Source organism: Halichoerus grypus, chromosome 10, assembly GCF_964656455.1.
Source record: "Halichoerus grypus chromosome 10, mHalGry1.hap1.1, whole genome shotgun sequence".
Taxonomy (NCBI): Eukaryota; Metazoa; Chordata; class Mammalia; order Carnivora; family Phocidae; genus Halichoerus; species Halichoerus grypus.
The window spans coordinates 29,503,160-29,525,114 of record NC_135721.1 but is presented as its reverse complement, the minus strand read 5'-3'; the positions used below and the strand labels follow the sequence as shown (position 1 = coordinate 29,525,114).

At 39.6% G+C, this 21,955-nt stretch overlaps 1 protein-coding gene across 5 annotated transcripts in view; it reads right to left on the bottom strand.

Moving 5' to 3' along the window:
- Positions 1 to 21,951, bottom strand: part of NDUFAF7 (NADH:ubiquinone oxidoreductase complex assembly factor 7) — a 58,037-nt gene extending 36,086 nt beyond the window's left edge. For all 5 annotated transcript variants that reach the window (XM_078056193.1, XM_036070412.2, XM_078056194.1 and 2 more), the window contains exons 1-4: positions 21,816 to 21,951; positions 21,348 to 21,508; positions 2,545 to 2,625; positions 1,639 to 1,749 (exon numbers count right to left, since the gene is read on the bottom strand). In XM_078056193.1, the coding sequence (XP_077912319.1) occupies positions 1,639 to 1,749; positions 2,545 to 2,625; positions 21,348 to 21,508; positions 21,816 to 21,870 (408 nt within the window). In that variant the 5' untranslated portion in view covers positions 21,871 to 21,951. The remainder of the gene's footprint in view (positions 1 to 1,638; positions 1,750 to 2,544; positions 2,626 to 21,347; positions 21,509 to 21,815) is intronic.
- Between the last annotated feature and the right edge of the window lie 4 nt (positions 21,952 to 21,955).

The window sequence follows — 21,955 nt, the reverse complement described above, 5'->3', positions numbered from 1 at the left end:
ACCAATGGATTCCAAAACAGTATAACAACAAAAGTTTAATATAAGTACTTATCATGTACTTTAAACATTCCTCCTTTTTAATGTTTTTAGAAAATCTTAGGTAGAATGGAAGAAAGAACAATACATGGAAAAATATCAGCTATCTCTGATTAAAGGAGAGTGACCTGACCCTTCCCATTGGAGCCCCCATGTCCTCCCTCACTGTCAAAGGTCACCACTGTTCTCAATCTGGAGTTTATAATTTCCCACTTTTTCTTTATAAATGTTACTGAACACGTTTGAATCACCAAACACATATTGTTTAATGCTCTTTGGGGATTTTATATAATACAATCATATGATGCGAATTCTTGTACAAATTGCTGTTTTCACTCAACATTTGCTGAGTTTCATCTGAATATCGTGCATTCTGCTGTGACTTCATGCATTTGCACAACGCTTGGCATTCCATTGTATGACTGTACCACAGTTTATTGATTTATTTTCCCACTGATAGTCGTCTGGGTTGTTTCCAGTTTTTTGGCTATTCTAAACAATGCTGTCTTCTTGTACATGTATCCTGGTACGTATATGCACTCATTCCCATAGGGCATACACCTAGCAGTAAAGCCACTGGGTCATACAGTATAAGAACTTTGACGTTGGCAGATGATGCCCAATAAGCACTTCGAAGTGCTTACGCCAAATTACACTCTTACAAACAGTGTATGAGAGTCCCCAGTGTGCCACATCTCCCCATCCTCACCAACTCTTGGTGCTGCCAAATCTTCTCATTTTGAGGGTATAGTAGTATCTGTGATTTTAACTTTCATTTCCCTGACTCCCAACCAGTCTGAGCATTTTTTTGGTTTTTCCTGGCCATGTAGATTTCCTCTTTCATGGTGGGCCTGTTCACATCTTTAGCCTGACTTTTCTATCGAGTTATATGTCACCATCTTAACAACTGAAAGGAATTCTTTATGTATTCTAACTACCAGTTCTTTGTTGGTTATATGTGTTGCAAATAACTCCTCCCACTCTGTGGCGGCTTGTCTTGTTCCTCTCTTTACAGTGTCTTTGAAGAACAGAAGTTCCTAATTTTTTTAAAGAACAAAAAATTTGGGACGGCTGGGTGACTCAGTCAGTTAAGCGTCTGCCTTCAGCTAGGGCATGATCCCAGGGTTCTGGGATGGAGCCCCACATCGAGCTCCTCGCTCAGCAGAGAGCCTGCTTCTCCCTCTGCCTGCCACGCCCCCTGCTTGTGCTCTCTCTCTGACAAATAAATAAAATCTTTAAAAAAAAATTCTTTAATGTAGTTGAAATTATCCTTCTATTCATCTTTTCCTTTATGGCTTCTGCTTTTTATGTAATTCAAAAACTTTTTTCCTACCTAGAAGACAAATATACTCTCCCATAATGTCTTCTAAATGTTCTAAACTTTTACCATTCACATTCTCTCCCACCCTCATTTTTTAGATTACAAACAGACAACAAGTTACAATTCATTGTATTATTCTGACATTGTACTTCAGCTGAGAAAGAGGTTGTTAAGGAGGTAGGACCAAAAGCCAAGGAAATCAATGGAGTTTGCAAACAAGTCAAAAGAACAAAGATTCAGGTGAGTACGTGAGGATCTAAAGCCATTCTTTTATTACCTACCCTCAAAATATCTCCTGCGAGGGTACCCCTGCCTGGGCCCAGTTCCACCAGTTGGAAAGCTGCATTTTTTCCAGTAGCCATCCATTCGCTAATGAACCATATACCTAGCAGCTGTGACAAGGAAAAAAACTACACTGAAGTATTATAAAATATAAAAGTATACCACAATATAAAACTCAACATAAATACGTACTTTATGCCAGAAAGCAAAATGTTTGCAATGTATGTACGTATGTATGTTACTTAATATGTACATGTATGTATGCACACCCAGGAGCTTCACAGAGACTACATTACAAAAGACACCACTTAGAAAGCTTAGTAACAGGAGAAAACAGTTAAAAGGCAGTCCTCCTGTAAGAGGTCTCATAACACAGGTAAGAGGATATCACTTACAGGAAGGTGTTAGTCTTTGAAAGCAAATAAACACATGGAATAGGATTATGCCACTTCTTCATATTCATATGATTTCAATAATTACGTGGCTTTTTAGGCATAATTAACATTTTTTAATACCTAGATTCTATTTCCTTTTTTGTACTATTTCCTATATCTAAATTTATCAAGGGGTTTTTAGCAGAAATCAACGAACTAAAATTCCTAAGAAGAATTCAGAATTTCTCACAGGGGGACTTCTGTCTAACTATGGTGCAATCTTGGGCAGGGGCTGTAGAGTGTGTCTCTCCCCGCTAACGCCTTAGTGTTTTGCATCTTTTCTCTCTTTCTTCACTTATCTCTCTCTTTAGACCTCCATTGTTCTCTATTCCTTCAGCATGATTAAAAATGAAAACTAAAAAAAAGAAAAAAGAAAGAAAACTTGAATCACAAAAACAAAGCTGTAAAACGCTATATTATAGAAGAATACAACTTGATCTGCTTTCATTTACAGTTTACATTGAATATTACCTCCCCAAAGATCTGACTTATTTCCGGTGAAGTAATGAAATCTCCTTTTTCTCCTAGCATGTCACGGTACACATAATATCCCTGAGTAAAAAGAGAAAGTAGAGAAAACAAATTAACTTTCAAATAAGCCTTTTAAACCACCCTTCCAAAATCTTATATGATGTATACAATAACATAATCATTTGGTAAGAAAGTTCTCTCTTTTCTAAATAAACAAGATAAACACAGTAACTTAACCTAAACTTTACAAAGTGCCAGTCAAGTTGCAGAACAGGTAGAAACATGACCACTCCTTGACCATAAAGGCAAAAGCCATGCCATGTCCATCTTCACATCCCACATCTTCCCACCCCACCCTGCTCCCCAACCCAACACAGTAAGACCCTGCCTGCCCCTCCCTCCAGCCTCCTCTCCCAAATGCTCACTGTTTCAAATTAGCCCTGCCTGGTGATGTCGGTGGTGATGTTGCTTGACCTATGTGCTTGTTATGTGGGAGGGTTCACTTTGTGAAAATTCATGAAGCTATGTGCCTGTGACTTATGCATTTTTATAAATGAATATTTATATCTCTGTAATTTTTTTTTTTTTAATTAGCCCTGCTTGTCCATACATCCATGCCATTGCAAATGCTCTCCTTTCTCCCTTCTCATTTCTCCCTGGCAATCTTATACTCAATAAAATTGAATCTGCTCAAATGCCAGCTTCCCTAACCTCCTCCTCCAGCCCTCCAACCTCAGACTAATTGCACTGCTTCCTTTTATGTGTTAATTTATTTATATGTCTGTGCTCCTCACCAAGAGGCATAGTTACTTGGTGAAGAGGACCATCTTATTTACCCTCCTATCCCAAGTTTTAGCATACTGTCTAAACGTCAAGACATACTCAAAAATTCTTTCTTAAAAAATTCCCTATGCTCCTCAAGCCCCTTCCTCCACCACTTTACTCAGCAGGGGACCTAGACTCCTGCCCATAAAGGAAGTAAAGAAGGTTATAAAATAGGATTTACTCAGCGCCCTGACCCCACCTGGCCTTCACCTGGCCTCCACCTGCTCCCATTCATTCCTCAGAACTGAAGATGAAATGCCTTTACCTTCTGCTCTTATCCAAACCTAATCCCGCCACCTGTGCTCTGGATCATTGCCTCTCCTCACGCAGCTCTCATGGGCCAGGATCTCATTACCACCCCCTTCTCTAAACACTTTAACTTCCCTCTCTCAGCAGCAGAAATATACTTGAGTCACTCCCATTTAAAAAAAAAAAAAAAAAAACTGTTTTCATTTCATACAGCATCTCCTCTCTAGCTTTTCTCTTTCCCTTCATATGTGAACATTTCAGCGGTGTTTTTGTGGCACATTATGAATCACTCTGGTAGATGAAGACTATGTATTCCTTCATAGAATGTTTTTAAATGCAGGACTTAAAACACAGAGGATTACCGCTCCCTCCAAAAAACTGAAAAACATTCATCCAATATTTAAAAAACAAACTTGTGATATAGTAACATATATGCATCCTTATAAATACATTAATAAACAAAGCTAAGCCTGAGGTCTAATAAGTAACAAAGTTTTAAAGTATGGAAGAACACAATGTATTTTCAGATACCTATGATCACTATTGGTATATGACAATATCAGTGATTTCCATGGATGCTAAAATCATTGGTATTACTGATGCCAGTGATTATTTCCTATGTTCATAATAAGAGAAATGCTAAATTTCAGTTAGAGGCTAATGGGGAAATGCAAATTAAAACCATGAGATATCCCTCATGCCTATTAGAAAGACCACCATTAAAAACACAAGAAACAACAAATGTTGGTGTAGACCCTCTTATACACAAGGCCACTACATTCAAGACCAGAAGATGTAGCTGATTTACCTAATACATAGATAAAAACACAGAGAGTTAAACAAAATGAGGGGACAGAGGACTATGTCCCAAATGAAAGAATAAGACAAAAATCACAGAAAAAGAGCTAAATGAAACTGAGATAAGCAATATGCCTGATAAAGAGTTCAAAGTAATGGTGATAAAGCTACTCATCAGACTTGAGAAAAGAGCAAATGAATGCAGGAAGAACTTCACAAAGAGCATAAATATTCAAAAGAACCAGTCAGAGTTGAAGAATACAATAACTAAAATGAAAAAACACTAGAGGGAATCAACAGATTAGAGGATGCAGGACAGATTAGCAATCTGAAAGGGTAAAGAAAAGCAAACAAGCTGAACAGCAAAAAGAAAAAAGAATTTAAAAAATGAGAATAAGTTGAAGGAACTCAGCAACATCTTCAAGCATTAAGAGCATTCACATTATTAGGGGTACCAGAAGGCTGAGAGAGAGATGAAGGCAAAAAAACTTATTTAAAAAAGTAATAGCTGAAAACTTCCCTAATATGGGGAAGAAAGCAGACATCCAGATCCAGGAAGCACAGAGAACCCCTAACAAGATGAACCCAGGGAGGTCCACGAGACACAAAAAAATTAAAATGGCAAAAAATAACGATAAAGAGACCATCTTAAAAGGAGCAAGAAAACCGTTATAAACAAGGGAAATCCCATAAGGCTATGAGCTGATTTTTCAGCAGAAACTTTGAAGGCCAGAAAGGAATGATTTTAAGGCACTGATATTAAAAGCATTGAAAGAAAAAAACCTCAAGAAAGAATACTCTACCCAAGCAAGATTATCATTCAGAATAGAAGGGGAGACAGAGTTTACCAAACAAGTTAAAGGAGTTCATCAACACCAAACTAGCCGACAAGAAATGTTAAAGGGAATACTCTGATTGGGGAAAAAAAAAAAGTGGGGTGTGGGGTGGGGGGGGGGCATAACTAAAAGGAAATTACAAAAGCAAAAAATTTCATAGGCAAAGCAAACATATACCAAAGATAATAGATTCATTTATTACAAAGATACGATCAAGGTTAAAACACAAAAGGAGTAAAATCAATTATATGTACAAAAATTAGTTGACAGATACACAAAATTAAAAGATGTAAAATATGAGAGAGGAGCAAGATGGTGGACTAGTAGGAGAACTAAATTTCGTCTGGTCCCAGGAATTCAGCTACATAGGTATCAAACCATTCTGAACAACTACAAACTCAACAGGAGATTGAACAAAAGAATAGCAGCAACTCTCTGAACAGAAAAGCAACCACTTTCTGGAAGGTAGGACGTGTGGAGAAGTGAATCCGCAACGATATTCAGGAAGATAGACCACGGGGAGAGGGAGCCTCCGTCAGCTGGCTACCAGCAAGTAATAGAGCAGCAGAGCACAAAACTGGAACTTTTAGAAGTCTGCTCTGCTGAGGGACATCGCTCCAGTGGCTAAGTGGGAGGTGGAACCCTTGCTGGGACAGTGTGGTCTCAGGACCCTCGGGGTCACAGAAACACTGGGGGTGCCTGAGTGCGGCAGAGCTCCCACGTAGCAGAGCGGAGAAGCCAGTTGCAGAGATGGAGCCGAGGAGCGGGCTCTCAGCTCGGGGTTGCCATAAACTGTGATCCGTGGCACAGTCGGGCCACTGCTCCTCCAGCAGGGACCCAACAAGTGGCAGATCTGGAGAAACTCCCCTTCCTCCCCCGGGAGGAGCGGTACGGGAGCGCACCGCAGGGATCTGCTGGGTTTGGAGACTCCACACAGGGCCGGGTGCCAGAGATAGAAACGCTCGGTCACAGGCCAGGTGGGCACAGAGTGCGGCTGGAGACCGGGAAGACAGGAGTGATTGACTGCTTTTCTCTGGGGGCTCACTGAGGAGTGGGGCCCCGAGTTCTCGGCTCCTCCAGAGCTGAGACTGGGAGGCCGCCATTTTCATTCTCATCCTCCAAAGCTGTACAGAAATCTTTCAGGGCACAAAAGCTACCAAGAGCAAACCCGAGATTACTTAGCCTGGCCCGCAGCAAGGGTAGGGCAATTCCGCCACTGGCAAAGAACATTGGAGAATTATGGCAACAGCCCCGCCCCCTGGCCAGAAGATCAGCAAGAACATCCAGCCAAGACCCAGTTTACCAATAAATGAGAACTGCAGAACTCTAGCACTAGGGGAATACAGCACATAGAATTCATGGCTTTTTTCCCCATGATTCTTTAGTCCTTCAAAGTTAATTTTTCAAATTTTCTTTATTTTTTTCTTTTTCTATTTTTTTTTTGAATTTTTCTTTTTCCCTTTTTTAACCAACATCTTATCAATTCGTTTTTCTAAAATCTATTTTGAAGTTTCATTCTTAGAGTCATATTCTATCCCTTCATTGTAGTTAACCTTATTTTTTGTATATATATATAAGTTGTTCTCCCTTTAAAATTTTGGGATACAGTTTCTTCTAACAGACCAAAATATACCCTAAATCTCTAGTGTATGGCTTTGTTCTAATCTCCTGCCTGATCACATTCTCTCCCCTACTTTTTAAAAAAATTTTTCTTCTTTCTTTTTTCAACCAACTTCTTATCAATTCCTTTTATAAAATCTTTTATAATTTTCATCTTTACAGTCAGATTCCACCCCTTCATTGTATTTATCCTTATTTTTGTACATATATAAGTTTTTCTTTCTTTAAAATTTTGGGAAGCTATTTCTTCTAACAGACCAAAATATGCCCAAAATCTAGTGTTTGGCACTGACCTATTCACCAGCCTGATCATACTCTTTTTTTTTCTTTCCCTTTCTTTTCCCCCTGGTTTCAGGTCTCTTCTGATTTGTTTGGTGTATGTTTTTCTGGGGTCGTTGTTACCCTTTTAGCATTTTGTTCTCTCATTCATCTATTCTCCTCTAGACAAAATGACAAGATGGAAAAACTCACCTCAAAAAAAAGAACAAGAGGCAGTACCGACTGCCAGGGACCTAATCAATACGGACATTAGTAAGACGTCGGAACTAGAGTTCAGAATGACGATTATAAAGATACTAGCTGGGCTTGAAAAAAAGCATGGAAGATACTAGAGAATCCCTTTCTGGTGAAATAAAAGAACTAAAATCTAACCAAGTCGAAATCAAAAAGGCTATTAATGAGGTGCAATCATAAATGGAGGCTCTAACTGCTAGGATAAATGAGGCAGAAGAATCAGTGAGATAGAAAACCAAATGATGGAAAATAAAGAAGCTGAGAAAAAGAGAGATAAACAACTACTGGATCACGAGGGCAGAATTCGAGAGATAAGTGATACCATAAGACGAAACATTAGAATAATTGGGATCCCAGAAGAAGAAGAAAGAGAGAGAGGGACAGAAGGCATACTGGAGCAAATTACAGCAGAGAACTTCCCTAATTTGGGGAAGGAAACAGGCATCAAACTCCAAGAGGCACAGAGAACCCCCCTCAAAATCAATAAAAATAGGTCAACACCCTGACATCTAATTGTAAAACTTACAAGTCTCAGAGAAAAAGAGAAGATCCTGAAAGCAGCTTGGGACAAGAGGTCTGTAACCTACAACGGTAGAAACATTAGATTGGCAACAGACCTATCCACAGAGACCTGGCAGGCCAGAAAGGACTGGCATGATATATTCAGAGCACTAACTGAGAAAATATGCAGCCAAGAATACTATACCCAGCTAGGCTGTCACTGAAAATAGAAGGAGAGATAAAAAGCTTCCAGGACAAACAAAAACTAAAAGAATTTACAAACACCAAACTAGCCCTACAAGCAATATTGAAAGGGGTCCTCTAAGCAAAGAGAGAGCCTAAAAGCAACATAGACCAGAAAGGAACAGAGACAATATACAGTAACAGTCACCTTACAGGCAATAAAATGGCACTAAATTCACATCTTTCAATAGTTACCCTGAATGTAAATAGGCTAAATGCCCCAATCAAAAGACACAGGGTATCAGAATGGATAAAAAAAACAAAACCCATCGATATGCTGCCTGCAAGAGACTCATTTTAGACCCAAAGACACCCCCAGATTGAAAGTGAGGAGATGGAAAACCATTTACCATGCTAATGGACATCAAAAGAAAGCTGGGGTGCCAATCCTTATATTAGACAAATTAGATTTTAAACCAAAGACTATAATAAGAGATGAGGAAGGACACTATATCCTACTTAAAGGGTCTTTCCAACAAGAAGACCTAACAATTGTAAATATCTATGCCCCTAACATGGGAGCAGCCAATTATGTAAGCCAATTAATAACAAAATCAAAGAAACACATCGACAACAATACAATAACAGTAGGGGACTTTAACACCCCCCTCACTGAAATGGACAGATTATCTAAGCAAAGGATCAACAAGGAAATAAAGGCTTTAAATGACACACTGGACCAAATGGACTTCACAGATATATTCAGAACATTCCATCCCAAAGCAACAGAATACACATTCTTCTCTAGTGCCCATGGAACATTCTCCAGAATAGATCACATCCTAGGTCACAAATCAGGTCTCACCGGTATCAAAAGACTGGGATCATTCCCTGCATATTTTTAGACCACAATGCTTTGAAACTAGAACTCAATCACAAGAGGAAAGTCAGAAAGAACTCAAATACATGGAGGCTAAAGAGCATCCTACTAAAGAATGAACGGGTCAACCAGGAAATTACAAGAATTAAAAAAATTCATGGAAACAAATGAAAATGAAAACACAACTGTTGAAAATCTTTGGGATACAGCAAAGGCAGTCCTAAGAGGAAAGTAGATAGCAATACAAGCCATTCTCAAGAAACAAGAACAGTCTCAAATACACAACCTAACCATACACCTAAACGAGGTGGAGAAAGAACAGCAAATAAAGCCTAAACCCAGCAGGAGAAGAGAAATAATAAAGATCAGAGCAGAAATCCATGAAATAGAAACCAAAAGAAGAGTAGAACAGATCAATGAAACTAGGAGCTGGTTCTTTGAAAGAATAAGATTGATAAACCCCTGACCAGACTTATCAAAAAGAAAAGAGAAATGACCCAAATAAATAAAATCATGAATGAAAGAGGAGAGATCACAACCAACACCAAAGAAATACAAACAATTATAAGAACATATTATGGGCAACTACATGCCAGCAAATTAGACAATCTGGAAGAAATGGATGCATTCCTAGAGACCTATAAACTACAAAAACTGAACCAGGAAGAAATAGAAAACCTGAACAGACTCATAACCAGTAAGGAAATTGAGGCAGTAATCAAAAATCTCCCAACAAACAGGAGCCCAGGGCCAGATGGTTTCCCAGGGGAATTCTACCAAACATTTAAAGAGGAATTAATACCTATTCTTCTGAAACTGTTCCAAAAAATAGAAATGGAAGGAAAACTTTCAAACTCATTTTATGAGGCCACCATTACCTTGATCCCAAAACGAAAGACCCCCATCAAAAAGGAGAATTACAGACCAATATCCCTGATGAACATGGATGCAAAAATTCTCACCAAAATACTAGCCAGTAGGATCCAACAGTACATTAAAAGGATTATTCACCATGAGCAAGTGGGATTTATTCCTGGGCTGCAAGGTTGGTTCAACATCTGCAAATCAATGTCATACATTAATAAAAGAAAGAACAAGAACCATAAGACGCTCTCAATAGATGCAAAGAAAGCATTTGACAAAATGCAGCATCCTTTCTTGATTAAAATTCTTCAGAGTGTAGGGATAGAGGGTACATACCTCAATATCATAAAAGCCATCTATGAAAAACCCACAGCGAATATCATTCTCAATGAGGAAAAACAGAGCTTTCCCCCTAAGGTCAGCAACATGGCAGGGATGTCCACTATCACCACTGCTATTCAACATAGTATTAGAAGTCCTAGCCTCAGCAACCAGACAACAAAAAGAAACAAAAGGCATCCAAATCTGCAAAGAAGTCAAATTCTCACTCTTTGCAGATGATATGATACTTTATGTGGAAAACGCAAAAGACTCCACCCCAAAACTGCTAGAACTCATACAGGAATTCAGTCAAGTGGCAGGATATAAAATCAATCCATAGAAATCAGTGGCATTTCTATACACCAACAAGACAGAAGAAAGAGAAATTAAGGAGTCGGTCCCATTTACAATTTCACCCAAAACCATAAGATACCTAGGAATAAATCTAACCAAAGAGGCAAAGGATATGTACTCAGAAAACTACAGAATACTCATGAAAGAAATTGAGGAAGACACAAAGAAATGGAAAAACGTCCCATGCTCACGGATTAGAAGAACAAATATTGTGAAAATGTCTATGCTACCTAGAGCAATCTATACATTTAATGCAATCCCTATCAAAATACCATCAACTTTTTTCAAAGAATGGAACAAATTATCCTAAAATTTGTATGAAACCAGAAAAGACCCCGAATAGCCAGAGGAATGTTGAAAAAGGAAAGCAAAACTGGTGCCATCACAATTCTGGACTTCAAGCTCTATTACAAAGCTGTCATCATCAAGACAGTATGGTACTGGCACAAAAACAGACACATAGATCAATGGAACAGAACAGAGAGCCCAGAAATGGACCCTCAACTCTATGGTCAACTGATCTTCGACAAAGCAGGAAAAAATGTCCAACGGAAAAAAGACAGTCTCTTCAACAAATGGTGTTGGGAAAATTGGACAGCCACATGCAGAAGAATGAAACTGGACCATTTCCTTACACCACACACAAAAATAGACTCAAAATGGATGACAGACCTAAATGAGAGACAGGAATCCATCAACATCCTAAAGAAGAACACAGGCAGCAACCTCTTCGACCTCAGCCGCAGCAACTTCTTCCTAGACACATCGCCAAAGGCAAGGGAAGCAAGGGCAAAAATGAACTACTGGGACATCATCAAGATAAAAAGCTTTTTGCAAACAGTCAACAAAACCAAAAGACAACTGACAGAATGAGAGAAGATATTTGCAAATGACATATCAGATAAAGGGCTAGTATCCAAAATCTATAAAGAACTTATCAAACTCAACACCCACAGAACAAATAATCCAATCAATAAATGGGCAGAAGACATGAACACACATTTCTGCAAAGAAGACATCCAAATGGCCAACAGACACATGAAAAAGTGCTCAACATCGCTCGGCATCAGGGAAATCCAAATCAAAACCTCAATGAGATACCACCTCACACCAGTCAGAATGGCTCAAATTAACAAGTCAGGAAAAGACAGATGTTGGCGAGGATGTGGAGAAAGGGGAACCCTCCTACACTGTTGGTGGGAATGCAAGCTGGTGCAGCCACTCTGGAAAACAGTATGGAGGTTCCTCAAAAAGTTGAAAATAGAGCTGCCCTACGACCCAGCAATTGCACTACTGGGTATTTACCCCAAAGACACAAATGTAGTGATCCAAAGGGGTATGTGCACCCCAATGTTTACAGCAGCAATGTCCACAATAGCCAAACTATGGAAAGAGCCAAGATGTCCATCAACAGATGAATGGATAAAGAAGATGTGGTGTGTGTGTGTGTGTGTATATACACACAATGGAATAAAATGCAGCCATCAAAAAAACGAAATCTTGCCATTTGCAACAACGTGGATGGAACTAGAGGGTATTATGCTAAGCAAAATAAGTCAATTAGAAAGACAAGTATCATATGATCTCACTGATATCAGGAATTTGAGAAACAAGACAGAGGATCATAGGGGAAGGGACGAAAAAATGAAACAAGATGAAAAGAGGGACTCTTAATCTCAGGAAACAAACTGAGGGTTGCTGGAGTGGTGGGGTGTGGGAGGGATGGGGTGGCTGGGTGATGGACACTGGGGAGCGTATGTGCTATGGTGAGCGCTGTGAATTGTGTAAGACTGATGAATCACAGACCTGTACCTCTGAAACAAATAATACATTATATGATAAAAAACAATAAAAAAGAAGAAGATAGTAGGAAGGGAAAAATGAAGGGGGAGACCAACCATGAGAGACTATGGACTCTGAAAAACAAACTGAGGGTTTTAGAGGGGAAGGGGGATGGGGGGATGGGTATTAAAGAGGGCACATTCCGCATAGAGCACTGGGTGTTATATGCAAACAATGAACCATGGAACACTACATCAAAAACTAATGATGTAATGTATGGTGACTAACATAATAAAATAAAATTTAAAAAAAAAGTGGACATTGTGCTCAGCTAAAAAAAAAATAAAAGATGTAAAATATGACATCATGTACATAAAATGTGGAGGGAGGAGTAAAAATTTAGTGCTTTTAGAATATGCTCAAACTTTAGCCACATCAACTTAATACAGACTATTATACACATAGGATGTTATATATGAACACAATAGTGACCACAAATCAAAACCCGTAATAGATATACAAAAAATGACAAGAATCCAAGCATAACACTTAAAGTCAAAAACCCACAAGGAAAGATAGCAAAAGAGAGGAACAGAGAATAACTACAAAAACAAATAGAAAATGATGAATAAAATGGCAATAAGTATACATATCTATCAGTAACTACTTTAAGTGGACTGAGAGTTCCAGTCAAAAGACACAGGGTGACTAAATGGATAAAAAAACAAGACTTTTCTATATGCTACCTACAAAAGATTCACTTCAGACCTAAAGACACAGACTGAAAGTGAAGAAATCAAAGATATTCCATGCAAACAGAAGCAAAAAAAAAAGCCAGAAGAGCAATCCTTTTATCAGACAAGGCAGACTTTAAAACAAAGACCATAGGAGGCACCTGGGTGGCTCAGATGGTTAAGCATCTGCCTTAGTCTCAGGTCTCAGGTCATGATCTCCAGGTCCTGGAATTGAGCCCCATATCGGGCTCCCTGCTTAGCAGGGAGTCTGCTTCTCCCTCTTCCTCTGCCTCTCCCCACTGCTCCTGCTCTCTCTCTCATTCTGTATCCGTTTCAAATGAATTAAAAAAAAAAAAAAGACCATAGGAAGAAACAAAGGGCATTACATAATGAAAAAGGGATCAATCCAACAAGAGGATATAACTGTAAATATATATGCACCCAACATAGGAGCACCTAAATACATAAAGCAAATAAAAGGAGAAACAGTAATATAATAACAGTAAGAGATGGTAACACCCCACTTACATCAATGGATAGATGAACCAGATGGCAAATTAACAAGGAAACAATGGCTTCAAAAGACACATTAGACCAGATAGACCTAACAGATATACACAGAACATACCATCCAAAACCAGCAGAATACACATTCAAGTGCACATGGAACATTCTCCAGGACAGATCACGTATTAAACCAAAAAACAAGTCTCAATAAATTTAAGAATACTGGAATCAAATCAAACATCTTTTCCAACCATAACAGTATGAAACTAGAAATCAATTACAAGAAATACCTGAAAAAAACAAACACATGGAGGCTAGAAATATGCAACCAAAAAACCAATAGGTCAATGAAGAAATCAAAGTAAAATCAAAAAATACATGGAGAGAAATGAAAATGAAAACACAACAGTCCAAAATCTTTGGGATGCAGCAAAAGTAGTTCTAAGAGGAAAGTTTATAGTGATAGGCTTACCTCAAGAAACAAGAGAAATCTCAAAACAATCTAACCTTACACCTAAAGGAACTAGAAAAACAAAGCACAAAGTTAATAGAAAGAGAAAGAAATAATAAGTATTTGAGGAAAAATAAATGGAACAGAGACTAAAGAAGCAATATAAAAGATCAATGAAATCAAGAGCTGGTTCTTTAAAAAGATCAAAAAAAAATGATAGACATTAAGCCAGACTCATCAAGGAAAAAAAAAAGACTTAAATAAATAAAATCAGAAATGAACAAGGAAAAATAACACCACAGAAATAAAGAATTATAAGAATACAATATATTGGGGAGCCTGGGTGACTCAGCTGGTTAAGTGTCCAACTCTGGATTTCAGCTCAGGTCATGATCTCAGGGTCATGAGATCAAGCCCTGCATTGATTGGGCTCTGCTCTGGGTATGAGGCCTGCTTAACTGCTTTAGATGCTCTCCCTTATCCAGTTTCCCGCCCACCCCCCGCTCATGCTCTCTAAATAGAGAATACTATAAAAATTGCCCAACAAACTGGGCAACCTAGAAGAAATGGATAATTCCTAGAAATACAAAATCTTCCAAAAGTGAATCAGGAAGAAATAGAAAATTTGAACAGACTGATTACTAGTAACAAAACTGAACTGACAATCAAAAAACTCCCAACAACAACAAAAAAAAAACTCCCAACAAACAGAAGTCCAGGACCAGATGGCTTCACAGTTGAATTCTACCAAACATTTAAAGACAAGTTAACACCTATTCTTCTCACACCGTTCCAAAAAACAGAAGAGGAAAAAAAAAAACCTTCAAATTCATTATACAAGCAGAACATTATCCTGATACCAAAACTGGACAAAGACATTGTGAACATATATGCGAAGATCTTCAACAACGTATTAGCAAACTGAATTCAACTGTACATCAAAAGGTCATTCACCATGATCAAGTGGGATTTATTCCAGGAACATGGGTGATTCAATATTCACCAATTAATCAATGTGATACATTAACGATAGGAAGAATAAAAAACATGATTATCTCAATAGATGCAGAAAAAGCATTTGGCAAATACACCTGTTCATGATAAAAACTCTCAACAAAGTGGGTTTATCTTTTTTTTTTTTTTTTTTTTTGAGAGAGCATGCAAGCAGGGTGAGGGACAGAGGGAAAGGGAGAGAGAAACTCTTAAGCAGGCTCCAAACCCTCCATGGAGCCCAATGTGGGGCTCGATCTCACGACTCCGAGATCATGACTTGAGTCAAAATCAAGAGTCAGACACTTAACTGACTGAGCCAACCAAGAGCCCTCAAGAAAGTGGGTTTAGAGGGTACAGACCTCAACATTTTAAAGGCCATATATAACAAACCCACAGCTAACATTATACTTAAGAGTGGCAAACTGAAAGCGTTTCCTCTAAGTTCCCAGAAACAAGACAAGGATGTCCACTTGCACTACTTATATTCAACATAGTACTGGAAGTCCTAGCTGCAGCAATCAGACAAGAAATAAAAGCCATTCAAATTGGTAAGAATGAAGTAAAACTGTCACTATTTGCAGATGACATGACACTCTATGTAGAAAATCCTAAAGACTCTACCAAAAAGCCATTAGAACTAAAAATGAATTTAGTAAAGTTGCAGAATATAAAATTAGTATACAGATACCTGTTGTGTTTCAATATGCTAATAAGAAAGTAGCAGAAAGAGAAATTTAAAAAACAATCCCATTTACAAATGCACCAAAGAGAATAAAATGCCTAGGAATAAATTTAACCAAGGAGGTGAAAGATCTATAATCTGAAAACTGTAAGACATTGATGAAAGAATTGAAGACAACATAAGTGGACAGGTAAACCATGCTGATGGATTGAAAGAATATTGTTAAAATGTCCATACTACCCAAAGCAATCTATAGATTCAACGCAATCCTATCAAAATACCAACAGCATTTTTCACACAACTAGAACAAATAATCCTAAAATTTGTATGGAACCACAAAAGACCTCGAATAGCAAAAGTAATCTTGAGAAAGAACAATGCTGGAAATATCACAATCCCAGATTTCAAGATATACCACAAAGCTGTATTAACCAAAACAGAAATGGTAATGCACAAAAACAGACACATAGATCAATGGAACAGGAGAGCCCAGAAAATAAACTCAAGCTTACATGGTTCATTAATCTATGTCAAGTCAGGCCAGAATATATAATGGGGAAAAACAGTCTTTCCAATAAATGGTGTTGGGAAAACAAATGGACAGCTACATGCAAAAGAATGAAACTGAACCCTTTTCTTACACCACACACAAAAATAAACTCAAAATGGATTAAAGACCTAATGTGAGACCTGAAACCATAAAAATCCTCAAAGAAAAACATAGGCAGAAATCTTCTGGACATCAGCCTGAGCAACATATTTACAAATATGTCTCCTTAGGCAAGGAAAACAAAAGCAAAAATTCTACTGGGACTACAACAAAAGAAAAAGCTTTTGCACAGCAAAGGAAACCATCAACAAAAAAAAGGCAGCTTACTGAATGGAAGAAGATATCTGCAAATGTTGTATCTGATAAGGCATTAATATCTAAAATATAAAGAATTTATACAACTTATCACCCAAAAAATCCCCCCAAAATCTAATAAAAAATGGGCAGAGGGGGGCACCTGGGTGGTTCAGTTGGTTAAGTGTCCAGCTCTTGATTTCAGCTCAGGTCATGATCTCAGGGTCACGAGATTGAGCCCCATGTTGGGCTCTACACTGGAGCCTGCTTAAGATACTCCCTCTTCCTCTGCCTTACTTCCCCCCACTGCAAGCACATGCCCATGCTCTCTCTTAAAAAAAAAAAAAAAAATAAAGGAACTGAATAGATATTTTTCCAAAGAAGACATTCAGATGCCCAACAGACACATGAAAAGATTCTGAACATCACTAATCATCAGGGAAATGCACATCAAAACCACAGTGTCACCTCATACCAGTCAGAATGATTAATATAAAAAAAGATAATAAATAACAAGCATTGACAAGGATGTGGAAAAAAAGGAACGCTTATGTACTGTTCATGGGACTATAAATGATGCAGCCACTATGAAAACAGTATGGAAGTTCCTCAAAAATTTAAAAATAGAACTACCATATGGTCTAGTAATTCCACTACTGGATATTAACCCAAAGAAAATGAAAAAACTGATTCAAAAAGATAAATGCAACCCTATGTTTACTGCAGCATTATTTACAATAGCCAAGATATGGAAGCAACCCAAGTGTCTATCAATATATGAATGGATAAAGATGTAGTATTAAAAAAAAAAAAATGTGGTATATATATATACACACACACACACCAATGGAATATTAGTCATAAATCTTATCATTTATGACAACGTGGATGGACCTAAAGGGTATTATGCTAAGTGAAATAAGTCAGATGGAAAAAAACAAATACCATATGATCTCACTTACATGTGGAATCTGAAAAAAACAAAACAAACAAACAAACCCCAGACTCTTAAATACAGAGAACTTGTAGTTGCCGAAGGGGAAGTGAATGGATGGGTAGATGGCAATACAGGTGAAGGGGATTTTCAGAACTTCCAGTTACAAAATAAATAAGTCACAGAGATGAAAAGTACAGCATACAAAACATATTCAATAATATTGTAACATTGTATGGTGTCAGATGGTGACTACCACTTATTGTGGTAAGCAGTGAGTATACAGAATTGTCAAATCACTATGTTGCACACGTGAAACTAATACATTGTATGTCAACTATACTTAAATAATCTATTTTTAATGAGAAAAAATTTGTGGTATATATACACACACAATGGAATGTTATTCAGGCATAAAAAAATGAAATCTGCCTTTTGTGACAACATGGATGAACCTTTAAGGCATTATGCTAAGTGAAATCAGAGAAAGACAAGTACTGTAGGATTCACTCATATGTGGAATCTTAAAAAAAAAAAAAAAAACTCGGGGCACCTGGTAGGGGGCTCCCTGCTCAGGGAAGAGTCTGCTTCTCTCTCTGCCCCTCCCCCTGCTCATTCTCACTCTCTCTCAAATGGATAAATAAAATCTTTAAAATAAAATAAAATAAAAAAACTAAAACTCATAGAAAAAGATATTGGACTTTTGATTACCAGATGCAGAGGGTAGGGGGAGGGAGAATTGGAGTAAGGTGGGCAAAAGCTACAAACTTCCAGTTATATAATAACTAGTATGGATGTGATATACAACACGATGACTACTGCTAACATGGATATATGATACGCAGAAAAGTTAGTTAATCCTGAGTTCTTACCACAAGAAAAATTTTTTCCCCTTTTTTTTCTTCTTATTGTACCTATATGAAAAGATGGATGTTAACTGAACCCACTGAGGTAATCACTTCACAATATATGCAAATCAAGGGGCGCCTGGGTGGCTTAGTGGTTTAAGTGTCTGCCTTCAGCTCAGGTAAGGCTCTCCCTGCTCAGTGGGGAGCCCGCTTCTCCCTCTCCCACTGCAGCTCCCCCTGCTTGTGCGTGCTCTGTCAAATAAATAAAATCTTAAAAAAAAAACAAAAACGGGGGGAGGGCACCTGGGTGGCTCAGATGGTTAAGCATCTGACTTCGGCTCAGGTCATGATCTCCAGGTCCTGGGATCGAGCCCCTCATCGGGCTTCTGGCTCTGCAGGGAGTCTGCTTTTCCCTCTCCCTCTGCCTCCCCCTGCTTGTGCTCTCTCTGTCTCTGTCTCTCTCAAATGAATAAATAAAACCTTTTTTAAAAAAATGTTAAAAAAACCCTCAGACTTCATTATATGCAAATCAAGCCATCATGCTATATGCCTTAAACTTACATAATGATGTATGCCAATTCTTTCTCAATAAAAATGGTGGAAAAAAAGTTAATGCAAATAGAGGTGTAATTTTTATTCCCATCTAACTTCAGAACCCCCCGGTTTCTATTCAAAGATCCCTAGGTTAAGAACCTCTACTCTCAAATGGTAGCTACACTCGTGGTGAGTTTAGCATAAGATATAGTTGTCAAAAATCACTATGTTGTACACCTGAAACTAAGCTGACATCCTATCAACTGTACTTCAATTTAAAAAAAGTTTAAAAAGGGACACCTGGGTGGCTCAGTCAGTTAAGTGTCTGCCTGCGGCTCAGGTCATGATCCCAGGGTCCTAAGATCAAACCCCGGGTTGGGCTCCCTGCTCAGTGAGGAGCCTGCTTCTCCCTCTCCCTCTGCCACTCCCCCTGCTTGTGCGCTCTCTCGCTCTCTGTCAAATAAATAAATGGAATCTTTAAGGAAAAAAAGGGTTAAACCAATTTTTAAATAAAATAGAAATTAAGGCTGATTTAAAAAAGAAAAGAAGAAAAAAGAAAAAAGAAAAAAGAAAAGGAAAAAAGCCTCTACTCTAAATTCAAGGCTTAATCCTGGGTAACCTCCTGTTCTCTAAATATACTCTCCCCGATTCCTTGGATTTAAACACCATCTATACACAGATGATGAACAAATTTATATATGTATATCCAATCTTTCTCAAGAACTCCAGACTTTTTTTTAAGATTTTATTTATTTGTCAGAGAGAGAGAGAGAGAGAGCACAAGCAGGGGGAGGGGCAGAGGGAGAAGCAGGGTCCCCACGGAGCAGGGAGCCCAATGTGTGACTTGATCCCAGGACCCTGGGATCATGACCTGAGCTGAAGGCAGACGCTTGACCGACTGAGCCACCCAGGTGTCCCAAGAACTCCAGACTCTTACAGCCAAATGCTCACTTACTGTCTCCACCTGGATGTCATCACCAAGATGCATAAAATGCACCTGCTGATGGTTTCCCCTTGCACTAACACAAAAATCTAAATTCCATGAAAGCCTTGAATGAACTGGCTCCTCTCCAAACTTCTCATACTACTTTCCTCACCATTAACCTGCCACTCCAGTCACCACCCTCCAGCCATACAAGTGCCCTTCTCTTCTCTGTATGTGCCAAGGCATTTCCCAGCTCAAAAACTTTTGAGCTTTATTTCCCCTTCCTCTACTGGAAACTCACTCCCAGTTCTTTACCAGGCTGGCCCAACCCCATCCTTCAAGCCTTGGCTCAACCATCTGGCCTTTCCTGGCCACCTACCTACCTGGAGAACTTTTCCAACCCCTACTCCCACTGTACTACTTACTTTCAATCCCATCAACCTTTTTTTTTTTTTCTTTCCTTTCCTTCAGAAGCACTTACAGATAATCTACAATTATCTTGTTTTCCTTTTTTTTTTCTAAATATTTTATTTATTTGCGAGAGAGAGAGAGCACAAGCAGGGGGAGCGGGAGAGGGAGACGCAGGCTTCCCACTAAGCAGGGAGCCAGATGTGGGGCTCGATTCCAGGACCCTGGGATCCTGACCTGAGCCGAAGGCAGACGCTTAAGGACTGAGCCACCCAGGCACCCCTGTTTCCTTGTTTATAGCTCATTTCCTCACTAGAACATAAGTGCCATGTTTCACTGTCCACTGCAGTATTCCCAGGGCCTGAGATAGTGTCTGGCACTTCTGAAGCCTCAATAAATGAATAAATGATAAGTGGACCTTCACTCTGTCAGAGATGTTTGTCATAAAGTAGGTATGAAAGGATCCCTATCTTTATTAAACCTCTGGACACCATCAACAGCAACAAGCCAAACCCCAGAAATCCACAGATACCATATTTCGACCCAACAAAAGGTAAAACATTCTAAAATAAAAGGACCACAGGCTTTTACCTAGTGGCTCTGCTGAGCAGACAAGGAAATCCAGGATACAGAACAAGGGCAGTGCTTGATCCTAAAACAGTAGAGACCCGGACCTGCCATTCCCAAGAAAACCCAGAACATGCTTCCATTGCTTGCTGATGCGATCTCAACACAGTCAACTCTCCAGGTACTAAATTCGTATTTCCAGATGCCTACTGGAGATTTCCGTCTGAGTCCCATCTGCACTTCAGATTCCTATTTCGGACTGAACTCTGTCCTTCCCCTCCCTCTTAAAGCAGCTGCTGCTCTTCGTCCTTCTGCATTTCCCTTTCCCGGAGAAATGATACTATCATCTACCATCAGCCTAGATAGGAAAGACATCCTGACCCTCATTTCCTGAGGTTACACTGCCTCCTGAACAGCTTTGGATTTATTCTCCGTTCTTCATGGCACTGCCATGACCTGATCCATCCCTAACCAACCACCTGACATTAATTTAGCTATCTCCAGGTCTTCGGGGGGATGGCTCTTCCCCCGGAGAAGGCAGCATCACTGCCTGAGCTGAGGACCCTCGGGCTTCTCCGCGCACACCCCTCCTGGCTCACACCTCGCAAAGCCGCTGGAGCGGGCCTGGTCCTCGGGCTCCCCACCCGTACCTTGGCAGGGTTGGTCAAGACCTCCTTCATGTACTCAGCCACAGTGATGGGGCCAGTTGCCTTGATTTTGTATATAAGATGCCGCAGCATTGGAGTCACCTGGGTTTCTGCCGGCTCTCTCCCGGAGCTGAAGTATTTCCCTCTCCAAAGACAGGGAATGACTACGAAAAACAAGTAAACGGGACCATGAAAACATCTTAGTATTTGCACGTGCAAGCAGCCTGAGTGCTTCCGAAGCTGCTGCGTTGACTCTTAAGCGCGTCCGGAGCACGGACAGCGGACCCCTGGCCTGACCGCAGTACGGCCACAAGGCGCCGGCACGCACGCACAGCGCCCACGGCCACACAGGCACTCCGGCTCTGAGGCCGGACTCGTCTGCAGCTCAGAGCGCCTCAGGGGCCCCCAACTGAGGAAGGCGCCCCAGGCGGTTTTCCGCACAACCGTTGCTCCGCCGTGGCGAACGCTTACCCGCGCGGGCCGCCGCACACAGCGGCCCCGAGCCGCCCCTCGCAAAGACGCTCATGCCGATCTTGGGGCGGGCAGTGAAGCCATTTCCGGGAGAGGACACGCCCCTGCCAGAAGTACGTCACTCAGCCAAACGGAAGGAG